This window comes from Octopus sinensis, linkage group LG1 (assembly GCF_006345805.1).
Source record: "Octopus sinensis linkage group LG1, ASM634580v1, whole genome shotgun sequence".
NCBI classification, from domain to species: domain Eukaryota; kingdom Metazoa; phylum Mollusca; class Cephalopoda; order Octopoda; family Octopodidae; genus Octopus; species Octopus sinensis.
The window spans coordinates 54,200,129-54,215,420 of NC_042997.1; the positions used below are offsets into that span (position 1 = coordinate 54,200,129).

Here is a 15,292-nt window from a genome sequence, read left to right on the forward strand (position 1 = left end):
AGTGTTCGTGCGAACATTGTGCGAGAGAAGTTATACATTGTATTTAAAGGGTGTAAGAAGTGTGTAGGGTTTCATACATGCGCGTGTGTATATTATATACATGCGCGCGTGTATTATATATATATAGAGAGAGAGACGCATGCATATGGCTCCGGGTTCAGTCCCACTGCGTGTCTTCTTGGACATAGCCTCGGGTCGACCAATGCCTTGTGAATAGATTTGGTAGACGGAAACTGAAAAAAGCCCGTCGTATATATATATATAAGTATATGTTTGTGTGTCTGTGTTTGTCCCCCCCACCATCGCTTGACAACCGATGCTGGTGTGTCCCCCGTAACTTAGCAGTTCGGCAAAAGTTATCGATAGAATCGGTACTAAGCTTACAAAGAATAAGTCCTGAGGTGGTACTCCAGCATAGCCACAGTCGGATGGCTGAAACAAGTAAAAGAATAACAGAATATATATACATACATATATATATACCAAGAGAAACAGTCAGAATGAAGGGGAGTAAATCCCGCATGACTATTTTGCCCACGGGCATATAGCGTAATGGTTAAGAGCGCGGGCTACTAACCCCAAGATTGCGAGTGCAATACTAGGCAGTGCCATAAATAAATAAATAAGTAAATAAATAATAATAATAATAATAATAATAATAATAACAACAACAACGACATCAGCCAAAAAAAATAGGCGCAGGAGTGTGGTAAGTAGCTTCCTTACCAACCACATGGTTCCGAGTTCAGTCCCACTGCGTGACACCTTGAGCAAGTGTCTTCTTCTATAGCCTCGGGCCCGACAAAAGCTTCGTGAGTGGATTTGGTAGACGGCAACTGAAAGAAGCCCGTCGTATATTTGTATGTATTTGTGTGTCTGTGTTTGAACCCCCCTCGCCCCATCGCTTGACAACCGATGCTGGTGTGTTTACGTCCCCGTAACCTAGTGGTTCGGCAAAAGGAACCGGTAGAAACAGTACTAAGGCTGGGGTCGATTTGCTCGACTAAAGGCGGTGCTCCAGCATGGCCGCAGTTAAATAACTGGAACAAATAAAATATATGTACTTATATATATATATATATATACATATATATATATAATACATATATGAGTATATATCCACGTCTGATATATGAAGTGTCTGTGTGTGTATGTGTGTGTGTGAAATTCCCAAGATATATATATACATATAATTAAAAAATGAGGGAATATTTTATATATATATTGTATAAATATAAATATATATATATGTGCATGCACTGAGAACGAGTATGGTGAGAGTCTGCTTTTCATTGTAGGTCTAAATACACTTAAGTTCGCTTGCCATAATGTAACAAGTGTTGATGTTGCTGAACACATTGCCCTTGTGAGTAAGACGGGTTACTTTACTGGTTCCCACCCCACCGCACATCTCACCTCCCTCCTCCGAAACGATAAGGTGTTGCCATTGGTCGTTCTTGGAGAGGCGGGGCGATTCTATAAAAGTTAGCCTTGTTAGCTGGCTTGAAACTTAATCAGGGAAGGCCGACTGTGGTTGTTCGTGGAACGGTGTGTGCCAGAGTTCTCAGTGGGGTTTCAATCTCGCTGTTGACCGACCATGCGGTCTGTGATGGTGGCATTTCTAATGCACTTCTGCAGTAGCATGATGCGATCGTATGAAGCATTCGGCCAATCCACTGACCATACTTATCCACAAGGTTTGTTCATTTAAATTGATTTTCCGAAATACCACCGATTTACATAACGGACATATCGGACCAATTTTTGATTCGTTGGAGCGACCATGGATTTCGATACTTAATCGCGCGCACAACAAATACAGATTACACACGCTCATACACACACGCGCACACACAAACACAGACACACACATACACACACACACTCACACAAACACACGCACAATGTGTCTGCATATTCTTCAGATAAGTTTCCATCTATAGTGACCATGGCTTTGTCTGACTGTACGTGTGTGGAGTGCGTGCATATGTATATGTGTTTGTATACATACATTCATATGCATGTATGAATGTATGTATGTATGCATGCATGCATGTATGTATACATGCATACATGCATGCATGTATATATGTATGTACGCATCAACACAGTTTATATCTATTTTTTTCTCTTATTCTCAGATATGGATGTTGTCAATGGATTACCTGATTTTGCGGTTGTCTTCCCCGCTCTAGTGAATACAAGCAGACCGGGAAGAAACGTCGGTGAAACAGAAAACCACTTTAAAGAAAGGAATTCGATTTTCCGATGGAGACCAAGTGTTGCTTATAAAATTTTAGTACACAATCGGACGTTAATTTTCAATTTGGAATTACATTCGGATTTTATTTCACCCTTTTTAGTAGTAAAACATCTGAACGCTAGTACGAGGAAATTTCGCTCACCTTCGACTGGCCTTAATTGTTTTTACCAGGGAACTATTAATAATGTCCTGGAAAACACGGTCTCCGTTAGTCTGTGCAATGGAATGGTAAGTCGATGATATTCTCTTTCTTTTTTCTTTTTAAACTTTTTATTAGTTCATCATTAAAGCTTTCAATTAATAAGTTGTCAAATGGTATTTAGACAGGATCTGGCGATCTGTCAGGAAACAATCTCTGTTTTGAAAAAGTTTCATTGCTTTGATATCGATTCTGCGAGAGAGATCCGTAAGAGTACTATTAAGAGTGTTTCGGAACTGAACGTTTCGTTCGATTTGAAGTTTTTCCCCTTGTTTTTCGGCTTCCCCGCCACTTTCCAGTTTCCCTTTTTTTTTTTTCTGAATTTTGAATAATTTTTGGTCCAGCTTGGTTATGAGTGCATGTATGCATGCATATGTGAGTGTAATAATGCACTATATTGTGAACGCATGTATTGTAGATATGAGAGAGAAGTGTGTATGCCTCTTTGTGAGTTTGTTTGTGTGTTTGTGTGTGTGTGTGTGTGAGAGAGAGCGAGAGAGAGAGAGAGAGAGAGAGAGAGAGAGTAGTATATGAAGAAGAACTGTGAGAATATTTAAAAACATTGTTTTTTTCTTTCTGTCAGGTGTTCACGATAATAGTCTGAACATTTTGGATAAAATAAATTGTGCTAGTGAATCGATTAGAAGTTAAGAAATATATCAGAGAATGAACTAATTGAATTTTCTAATCACAAAATGACATTATCTGTTTAAGCGCACTCAGAACAAACACCGCATGTTTTGTTGGGTTTTGTAGAATTAAAATTTACCGTAGAATTTTATTAGATTTTATTTTGGTCAGATATTTTATATCTCGCTGAAACCATGAAGTGCTGACTTGATTTCTGTCATTTACATAATTTCTGATTTTATATAATCTCCACTTCATATACATAAATGTACGTGTGTTTATATTTTCTCTGTTCAACCACTTTATCTGATGATTATCACATTCGCGTGCGCGCAAGCACACGCGCACACAAACACACACACACACATTGGAATAAGATCCAAGAATTTTTTATCATTCTAGACTTAAATTCTATTTATATTTATTAGCTAAAATAGAAAACGCTTCATTATCAAAGAACACAGGTGCACAACAATTGTTGCTGTCTGTGGCATTTACACCTACACACGTACTTACACACACACACACACACACACACGCAAACTCTGTGTGTGTGTGAATAATGTACACTTTCCTATGAAAAGGAAACACGGAAAGTAAAAGATACCTTTTTACCGATCACATTCCATATATTTTAAACATAGCAATATATTTCAATACATTAAAAGGATGCTATAAAAAAACTTGCATGTGTGAGATAAGAACTTTTACTTTCAGAACCATTTATTAATTTTTGCGAATATCAACTCCGTTCTGCGGTAAAATGGTAATTTTTCGAGTGTTCTTGTGCTCCGAATAAAGTTTCTGTAGAACACGGCCGTTTTCTATAGAAACGAATAATCAACAGAAGTCACCAGTTTAATTTTTTCTGATATCAATAATATTTATTACCTGAAATAGATTGAATGGAACTGGGTTTTAAATAAAAAAAATAAATAAAAGAAACTCGGTAATTTTGTGGCTTGCACTCGGTCTAGTTGAAAACCTTGGTGTCAACTATAGACGTCTGACCCTGATAAAACCTAATTAACGTAATATGTTGGCATGCAACAGGTTCCTCTGCTTCAGAAAAGATCTGCTACTTCTATATACTCATGTTGAAATGTTAACCCCTAATTTTATTCATTTATTTATTTATCTAGTTATCTGTAGATGTATTTGCCAAGAACAAAATAATATTGTACTCGGCGCGACTGCTCCATTTTCTTCAGAATTTCTGCTGTCTACGCATTCGACTGTTCAACAAAGCAATCAGTCAAGTTCCTTTTTCTATCGTTGTCTTTCTTTCTTCCTTTCTTTTTACTGAAAACCATTGCTGAATAAGTGTTTTATTTATTCCTCTAGCAAGAGACTAGTAAAAGAGTGGTTGGGAGAGAGAGAGAGAAAGGGAGTTAGTTCCGGCACATATAGTAGAAGTGGAGATAGATACCATCAATGCCATCTAATTTCGATATTCTAAGTTTTTCTTATTATCCTGTCGAATTACACAATTAGCATATTTCAGTTCTCCTTCTTACTCAGCGTTTTACTCCAACTCTTCAATTCTAAAAATATATAAAATATAAATATACCACCACCACCACTTAATCGGACACTTAGCGCATCTGACAATGTGAATTCTTCAAAGTAAAGAAAGTTTACTGCCCGTACTTAGTCACTTAGTCAACTAACATCCTGAGTGTGTGTGTATATGTAAGAAGCTGACTAATATGTTTTTTTATTTTATTTTATAAAACATACACATCTATATATTTATGTTAGTAAGTCTAAGCAAGCAACTACTGTACTGAATCCAGATAGACACACACGGCAAATATAATACGTTCACCTAAAAACGCATTCGTCAGCTTTTCAAGATAGTGTGTGAGTGCGTGCGTGTGTTCATAAGGGTAAAGTTAACCACAACATTCTTACTTACTGTGAGGGTCTTCCTGAAAATAACTTCTAAATGTTAAATAACATCGATATGAAATGCGTAATAATACTCTTTATTTTCTAGTATGCATATATATTCAAAAGAAAATAATCCAAACAGGAGTAGTTCAAACTGGAAAAAAGAAACAAAAAACTATATGACAATATGTATTCACTTTTAGAATGAAATTTTGCCCAGTTTATTTAATGAAAGTCATCATAGCAGAGTGAATAAGGGCTTCAACTAAGAAATTGTTTCTCAGTGAAAATGTTTTCTAATGCCTTAATCGCATCAACTAAAAGCTAATAACAATTAAAATCCACACGCACACACGTACACACACATACCCCTACTTACCGGCATGAATAGATGCCAAGTAGATTAAGGTTAATTAATAAGAATTTTCAATTTTCATATTGATTAGGGTTTTTTTTAGGTGCACCTGAGCACTGTATACAATAATTTCATTATTATTATTATTATTATTATTATTATTATTTTTTTTTTTTTTTAAAATAGAATACTCCTTACGCCCCAACAAGCACGCACGCATATACTCAATACAAATGTATACATACATGCATAATAGTTCAGGTTTTGAAGTATTCGCGGCTAACACGAAGTATAATCTGATTTTTAACAGCACTGTTTAGGTACATTAGTTGCTCTGAAAGAAAACACTACCTTTCGCTCAGCTGTAAACTGTTTTGAAGGCAAAAGAATATTCTTTTTGAATCCCAGTGATGTTGCAAAATTATTACAAACAATATAAAATCAGGTTTATTCCATAAATTCAGTAATGCATACAACATTTCTTCAAAATAAGGAAGTATTTAATTCTCACTAGGTGCAGGTAGGACAGTATGGTTAGGAAACCTGCTTCGCAACCATGTGCTCTTGAATTTAATTACAATGTACAACATCTTGAGCAAGTTTCTTGTACAGTAGCACCAGGCTAACTAAGGCCTTGTGAGTGGATTTGATTGATAGAAACTGTGCAAGTCCGTTGTGTGTGTGGTGCACCTGTGTGCATGCGTTTCTGTGTACTGCTGTCTAGACATCATATGATGGTTGTAAATGGACATCATCGCCACACAGGCGAGGCTGTTTCTAGTCTTCCATGAAAAAAATGTGTAGCTATAGGAAAATACTATCCTGCTTGGAAACAGGCATGGGTTGGTGACTGGAAGGGCATCCGACCACAGAAAATCTGCCACAAGAAATTCCTTCTAACCCATGTAAGCTCGGAAAAGTGAATATTAACTAATGATGATGATATTAGAGTGTATTTTGTAGTCCCACGATATAATGGTGTAGTTGAATGTTTTCTAATTTAAAATTAAATTAGTGCTATCTTAAACCCTAGATATATCATTGTTGTAAGTAGAAACATTAATAAAAGTAAGGCGGCGAGCTGGTAGAATCGTATAGCACGCCGGGCGAAATGCTTAGCGGTATTTCGTCTGCTGCTACGTTCTGAGTTCAAATTCCGCCGAGGTCGACTTTGCCTTTCATCCTTTCGGAGTCGATTAAATAAGTACCAGTTACGCACTGGGGTCCATGTAATCGACTTAATCCGTTTGTCTGTCCTTGTCTATCCCCTCTGTGTTTAGCCCCTTGTGGGTAGTAAAGAAATAGGTATTTTGTCTGCCGTTACGTTCTGAGTTCAAATTCCGCCGAGGTCGACTTTGCCTTTCATCCTTTCGGAGTCGATTAAATAAGTACCAGTTACGCACTGGGGTCGATGTAATCGACTTAATCCGTTTGTCTGTCCCCTCTGTGTTTAGCACCTTGTGGGTAGTAAAGAAATAGGTATTTTGTCTGCCATTACGTTCTGAGTTCAAATTCCGCCGAGGTTGACTTTGCCTTTTATCCTTCCAGGATCGATAAATTAAGTACCAGTTACGCACTGGGTTCCATGTAATCGACTTAATCCGTTTGTCTGTCCTTGTTTGTCCCCTCTATGTTTAGTCCCTTGTGGGCAATAAAGAAATAAGAAACATTAATAAAAGGCAATGATAAATTTTACTTACTGTTTTGTTAAATATTTAGTCTGAAGAAAGGCAGCACCACTAGATTCTTTAGATCCTCCAAGAGTTGTATTGTTGAAGTGATGTACTTTATGATTTGCATCCAATTGTAAATTGTTTGCCTTAATAGATAATGCAAAGGTTACTGAAATCATGAAAATTTAATCAAACAAAGAAAAAAATTGCGACCTAGTATTAGAACTGGAAAATAAAGCTTTATATTTTCTTATTCAATGCGATAAAAATTGTATATCAAAGTAGTCTCTCCTTTCATTTCTGTGTCTGTTATAATTACTAAGTAGTGTATTGAAAGTAGTGGTCAGTTATGGTGGACATCTTCAATGAAGATACATGAAAAAAGAGTTGTTCTGTAAACTAATTTAATTCAAGTAACTTAAAGGAAAATTAACAATTAACTGTGACAGTAATGATAGTGTCTTACATGAGGAAAAGGTCACATTATTAAGGAAAGATACAGTAAATGGTAAATTTTTTGAGTAACACCCGCTCTTAGAAAAAAAAATACTTGGATTTCTTGCATGGAATCAAGTACCTTGACCTAATATGCTGCAAATCCCTTATTTTGGTTTGGGAAAGTGTGGGCGAGAGGGACTCGCTTTTCCGAGCTTACATGGGTTAGAAGGAATTTGTTGTGGCAGATTTTCTATGGTTGGATGCCCTTCCAGTTACCAACCCTGACCTCCTAATATGCTGCAAATCCCTTATTTTGGTTCAGAAAGGGGGGGGGGGGCAAGGTGGACTCCCCGCCCTCTTTTTTTCAAACCAAAATAAGGTTTTCTTAGTGAAAATTGTGCGGTGTTACTCAAAAAATTTACCCAGTAAATTATACTTACCCTAATACTCAACAGATACTTATTCATTTACCTTTGGAGGAGGGAAGCCAAGTTTGTTCTTGATAAGATTAGAACTCAGAACATAACTAAATACAAAATCGTTTGGTGACCTTTGATTTTATCAAAAGGCCATTCCATTGCAGGATTACCCATTTACGGGTGAGTGGACAGGAGCAATGTGAAATGAAGTGTTTTGCTTAAGAACACAATGCACTACCTGATCTAGCAATTGAGTGCAACACCCCCAACCACTTAAGCATGTGCCTTCACACACACATACATATATATACTCTTTACTCTTTCACTTGTTTCAGTCACTTGACTGCGGCCATGCTGGAGCACCGCCTTTAGTTGAGCAAATTGACCCCAGGACTTATTCTTTGTAAGCCCAGTACTTATTCTATCGGTCTCTTTTGCCGAACTGCTAAGTGACGGGGACGTAAACACACCAGCATCGGTTGTCAAGCAATGCTAGGGGGACAAACACAGACACACATATATATATATACATATATACGACAGGCTTCTTTCAGTTTCCGTCTTCCAAATCCACTCACAAGGCATTGGTCGGCCCGGGGCTATAGCAGAAGACACATGCCCAAGATGCCACGCAGTGGGACGGAACCCGGAACCATGTGGTTGGTTAGCAAGCTACTTATCACACAGCCACTCCTGGGCCTATATATATATATATATATATATATATATATATATACACACACACATATATATGTGCATATATATACACACACACATACCAACTTATGCAATGGTTTCTATTTGGTTTCCATCTACCAAAATCCACAACAAAGCTTTGTTTGTCCCAAGGCTATAGTACAAGACACTTGCCTAAGGTGTCACACAGTGAAACTATAGCTGTAAACATGTGGTTGGGAAGTAAACTTCTTACACCATGGCCATACCTGTGTTTTTCTTTTTTTTAACCTTTCATTCTCTCTAAATTCAGTAACTAAATAGTAGTAACATACCAGAATTGTCTTTATGTCATGGAGAAAATATATAATGAGTTTTAAAATAGTCTAACAATTGGTGCAGTATAAAGAAAGATTAGAGGTAAGTTAGGCTAATCAAAGAGAAATAATGTTTGTAATTCAATTTGATTCATAAGTTATGTGTCCTAATTGCAATTTCACTCTTTAAATCTGAACCATGTCAAAGCAACATCTTTGATACCCTATCACCTAAAACATTTTTTCTTTGTCACAAAGATCAAAGCAAAGCTCCAATAACAATTTATTTATTGAGACATGTTGACTTTCAAACATTAACAAAAAGTTACAGAAATAGCAATTCTAATATAGTTCTTAAATAAAGAAAACAAGAATACAAGTATATCTTGCTTCAAATTGAAGGCTTAAACACTAAAGATAAAATGTGATTAGATTTTTGAATTTGACACAGGAGAAGTAATAGATTTCCTGCAGGAAATAAATTGGTAAATGCTGACATATTTCCTCTTTACATTTATACATTATACCACAATCTTTCCTTGTACCATTTTAAATTTTATAATTTTGAGAAGTGTCATTAGCCAACATTCTTCTTTACATTATTGACTATAATGTGTACATGGCTACCAGAATATCACCATGATTAATGCACGAAACAAAATTTAGCAGACATGGTTTAATTTTCAAAGAAGTATGAACAAGTGAGCAAAATGCGGAAATGATTTTAAGAGCTCTTAACTTGTTTTATTTGTTGTTGTTGTTGTTGTTGTTAATTTTGAATAAAGCCTTAAACAGGAAATGGTGGGAGATAAATTAAAAACTACTATACACACACTTATGCATTGGAAACATTGCAACAAATGTGATATCTGAAGTTTGAAAAAACAAAAATGAATAGAACATCAGGAAAATAGGGGGAAATAATTAGAATATAGCAATGCATTTGGTGTGTGAAATCTGCATTTGTGATGCACATGCATGCACATGTGCACACACACACACACACACATACATACATACGTACATATATACATACATATTAAAGCATATGTATAGTGATTTCTAATACCAGGTTATTAAGTATTACTGTACCTAAATGAAATATTAAAATATATAGACACACACACACATACACATGCCTGTTCATTCTTTCTTTCTAATATATATCTACATGTTCAATGATGTGTCACTTATAGCTATTCATTGCTTGGCAGCTACAACACCACTTTTGTTTTAGTCACAGTTCAAGTCAAGGTTTTAGTCGCAAACCAACCTGAACACTTATTGTAATACCTATTACATCAATAGATGCCATTTTATCAGTATTCTGTGTGTAGTGGGGTTATATGTATACAGGGTGCAATGGGTAAATTGTTGCCATTTTATTATTTTAATTTCACGCATGTGCATTGTTTGTTTTTGATTTTGTCGACTACACAGTATAGTAGGGTCAGTTGGGCACCATCTGTGAGAAAAACTGCACCATGATGCAATCACTCTGCCAGAAATTTGGAAACAACATGTTCTACTACTTTGCATTCATGCCAGAAGCTCCATTACGAACATTTCAGAGTGTTTGAGTGTCAATCTGAGGACAGCGCAATCCGAGGACGTGTACCAAGAGTGATAAAAATCAAACATCCACTCAACATTATGGTGTTTGGAGTGATCACTAGTGACGCTGACACTATGCATCCATTCATCTTCCCATGTGGCCTTAGACTCAACATGGAGGCTTACATCAAGTTCCTGGAGGAGGTAGTGCTGCTCCAGGTCTAGAGGGTGGCTGCCGGAAGACCCTATTTCTGACAACAGGACACTGCACCATGCCACACAAGCAGGAGAACCCAGTCATGGCAGTCAAACAATTTCTGCAACTACATCATCCCTAACATCTGGCCACCTAACTCCCCAGGCTGCAACTCCCTTGATTATTTTGTGTGGAACACATTTGAGCAAGAGACCAACAAAATTCCTTGCAACACCGAAGGTGATCTCATGACAAGGATTTGGCAGCATTCACCAACTTAAACAAGAAGACCGTCCTGAAGAGTTGCAGGAGATTCTGAAGTCATCTGGAGGCCGTGGTTGAAGCCAATAGCGATTTTATTGAATAAATTTACTCTTTAGTATTTCAAGATATTTTTATGTAATTTTAGTAAATATATCTGTTAAAATGAGATGTCAGTGTTATTTTCATTTTTGCGTAATTTAGACAACAATTAACTCACCGCACCCTATATATATATATATATATATATATATATATATATATATATATATATATATATATAATATATATATATATATATATATGCGTATGTATGTGTGTGTCTGTGTGTGTGTATGTATATATGTATAGCAGGGAGAGAGAGAGATATGTAATACACTTATACTTACATATTGAAACGTATATTATGTTCTAACACCAAGTTATTAGTATTGCTATGCCTATGCAAAATATTAAATTATATACCTACATACACACATATACATACATATATCTATATATATTGAGCTATGCCCTTTGAGTTAAGATTACACTTGAATTAATTTACCTTTCTTCCTTTTGGGGTTGATAAAGCACCTCTCCAGGACTGGGTATTGGCAAAATGATTGAGTATTGTGGGATTGCACATGCTTTGCAATATATGTTTCAGATCTGTGCATTTTGAATTCAAATCCTATCACCTGTCTCTTGTTAACAGGCCCTTCAGAATCAGACACTGTCAGTTTTTGGGTATGACATCTCCCAGTACCATATGTATGACTAGTGCAGAGATGCGGAACATGCGGCTTTAAGGCTGCATGTGACCATCCAGTCCATGAAGTGCGGCCGTCTGTGGCCATTGATATAAATCTTTCTTTTTTTGACATTGAATATTTTTTGTCTAAACTCATTGTACACCCTAAATTTACAACACACATAGACGAAAGGAAAATTAACTATGTTTAGTGATGCCACTCCCAGAGATTGGAAGAATTTTTCTTTGAACCCAGGGAATTTAAACTCAAAGCAACAAGTATATAAAGGTAATATTTCCTTGTCAGCTACATCAGCATAATGGGAGTAAGTGACTTCATCTATAATACACAAAAAGTTCCTGTTTCATCCGCCTTTTCATTGTGATCTGTGCTACATACTTTACTTCATCATAGCCAACTTCATACTGGCTTGTTTTGCAAGACTGAATTAGTTATAGCCTTATTTGAAACCGCAAATCCATCAGTGCGTGCGTTAATTTTACAGACTTGCTTTTTATCATTGAGACTTGATAAGTGATACAGTGATCGTATTCATTGTTACTCTGTTAAGCCAGCTGCACACTGCTTCAGACACCATGTTCAGAAACAATGTCCTTGGAATCTTGGTCATAATTTCATTGGAAGCCATTGATATTTGACATTATTTTTGCAACAATTAGGTAATGATACTAATTACAGAAAAAAAAATTATAGCTAATCTAGATATTGTTCAGCCTCGAGTAACAACAGTTGCTAAAGTCAAAACCAAAAACATGGTTTTGGATACAAGTTTATCATGTCTTGTCTAAGACTTTTTATTTGAGTCAGTGTGCAGCCGGCTTTACTAATTCATTATTAAACATTTATTTTTTTATGTTTTTTTAAAAAAAATAAATACATTTCTTTTTAAACCATAATTATGTCAAAAAAAAATTAAAACTAACTTTGAAAGAAGAAAACAGGATCTTCAATGAAGAAAGAGAATTGCAATAAATAGTGGAGGTAAAATGTCTTGCTTGTCTTGTGATACCACAATTGTAACGGTTAATAAATTCAATGCACAGCAACATTATGCTCTTCATAAACACAATAAATATGCCAAATTAGAGGGTGAGTCTTGAAAGATTGCATTGCAGAAATTGAAAGATGAAAAACAAAAGCAAAGACAATTTTTCCAATCTGTGTTGCATCAAGGGAATGCTACGACAGAGGCCAGCTATAAAGTTGCATATTTGCTTGGAAAAAAAAACTAAGCCATTCAGCAATGCAGAACTAATAAAGGAAAGTGGTAGGATGTATAGATCCTGATTAAGTTAACAAATATAAAGAGGTGCCTCTTTTAAGAAGGACTAATACAGATCAACAGCATGAATTGGCCTGTAAGGTAACAGAGCAATTGAAAAATATAATCTGGATGAATTGGCAGATTCCACTGATTCAGCATAAGTATTGCATTTTATTCATACTATAACTGATGATTTTCAATTATATGAAGAATTATTTGCTTTAGGCACCCTTAAAGGAAGGACATGAGGGATAGATATTTTTAACAACTTCAAAGAGCAATGTCATAAAGTAGGAGTAAATTTTACTAATTTGGTAAATGTGTGCGTGGATGGTGCTCCAGCTATGACAGCTGAAAATGAAGGATTTATTGCACATCTTAAAAGAGTGATCAAAGAACCAAATGTACTGATTTCTTTTTGTTGTATTTTACGTCAGCAAAATCTGTCATTTGAAATGACACTTTGCAGAAGATTATAAGTATTGTAAACTATATTCAAACAAATGCCCTGAAGTATCATCAATTTCATAACATGCTGATGATGGATGACGAAGTAATTAATGTGGATTTGCCATATCACTCAAAAGTATGCTGGTTGTCACAAGGGAAAGTATTGGTCAAAATTTTGCCTTTATGAAGACAAATAATTGACTTTTTCAAAGAAAACAACCGACATTGTGATTTACCAGATCCAAATTTTTACATAGCTGTTGCATTTTTATGTGATGCAATGTCAAAACAAAATGAGTTAAACATTTCGTTGCAAGGTTAAAATAAATGTATTTATGATATGTGGCAAAAAATTTGGGCATTTAGAAAACAATTGTAATTTTCCAAGTTCCTTTTGGCTCAATCAAGACTTTCAGGAGAACACTTTCTTCAAAGGTAATGAGTGAAAATGAAGAAGATATTTATGAATCTTGTGAAGAATACAAGTCAGTTTTAGATTCATTAATAGAAGAAAATAATAAAAGATTCAATGATTTTGAAAAACATAACATCACTCTGAAACTTGCTTTTCAGCCTCACTTAATTGATGTATCAGAGGCTCTTGAAGAGTTACAAATGGAGTTTATTGAAATATCTGAAGATAATATCCTGAAATCTCTCTTTGAAAATCCCATTGAAATTTGGAAAAATGTGGTAGAATATCCTCATCTTCATTAACATGCACACTGACTAATTTCCTGCTTTTCTTCGACATACTGTTGTGAATCCACATTCTTGTACTTGGCACAAATCAAGAATTTGCTGAGAACGCAATTGACAAATGAGCATTTGGAAGACCAATTGAAACTAAGAACCACTATGTTAGAGCCTGATATCAAAAGAAGCAAATTCAAAGAAGTTACTCATATGTATAAAAAGTATCCACTTGCCTAAATTAAATATTTGAAAAGGTTATATTCTCGATGTTCATAAGCTGTCCTTTTTTTTAATAAGATTATTAATAACTTATTACTTGTATACAATGTACCTACCTATTTAAATAAAATATTTGAAAATGTCTTGCTTTCGATATTATTCATTTACTTATTATTATTTCTATAAAAGTACTTACTTAAATAAAATATTTGAAAAGTCATGCTTTCGATTTCTACGTATCCATCTTTCTTTTATCATATTACTAATAAATTACTTAGGGGATAGAATAACTAAAAAAAAAAGAAAAATAATTTGTTCAGTGTGGGCCTCTATGAGGGATGATGAATTGTAGGGTGGCCTTCATGCACAAACAGGTTCCCCATCCCTGGACTAGTGCATGACCTACTTCTCGAGACATTCTCAGTATCACAGCAACTATTCCTGGTGCTCCAGTTGCTTTTTCAGCCTTCATTTCTCTCATCATATTTTCACTGCAAAGCTTTTCAACCTCAGTAGCTGGTCACTGTTAAATCTGTTGGGAGCAGAATCACAATGCTCCCATACATTCTCTTCATTCAACCAACTCTTCAAGTAGCATTATTCCATCTATCTCTCCCAACAGCATCTTAATTCTCTCTGGTTCAAAAAACTTTGCAATCCAGAACATTTCACATTACATTACAAAATATGTGCATAACTTGTACTTTGGACTCTTCCTCTTTTTATGTATATCTGTCTATTTATTTTTCTGTCTATCTATATGTATGTATATCTGCATGTGTGTATATTTAGATCTATATGCATATGCAGTTAATAATCCTAGTGTATATAAATACATAAGTCTGTACATATGCACATGTATATATGCACATGCATGTATAATAGTTAGTAGGTGAATGCCCTTCTTTTTTCCCCCTTACAAAATGTTATGAAGGTCATCTCAGTTCCCAACTAAACATCCCTGTCTCTGCCTGAGAAAACGCTTTGCCCATCTGCAAGCTGCCACCTGTGAAGACTATCTAATAAACTATGTAA

The 15,292-nt window shown here is 35.5% G+C and overlaps 1 protein-coding gene across 2 annotated transcripts in view; it reads left to right on the forward strand.

Moving 5' to 3' along the window:
• Window positions 1–1,496: 1,496 nt before the first annotated feature.
• The window catches only part of LOC115210358 (A disintegrin and metalloproteinase with thrombospondin motifs 9), a 165,483-nt gene continuing 151,687 nt past the window's right edge, over window positions 1,497–15,292 (forward strand). The window contains exons 1-2 of one of the 2 annotated variants that reach the window (XM_036500853.1): window positions 1,497–1,697; window positions 2,142–2,491. In XM_036500853.1, the coding sequence (XP_036356746.1) occupies window positions 1,598–1,697; window positions 2,142–2,491 (450 nt within the window). In that variant the 5' untranslated portion in view covers window positions 1,497–1,597. Of the gene's footprint in view, window positions 1,698–2,141; window positions 2,492–15,292 lie in introns of those variants that run through there. The other variant, XM_036500858.1, reaches the window with a different exon arrangement.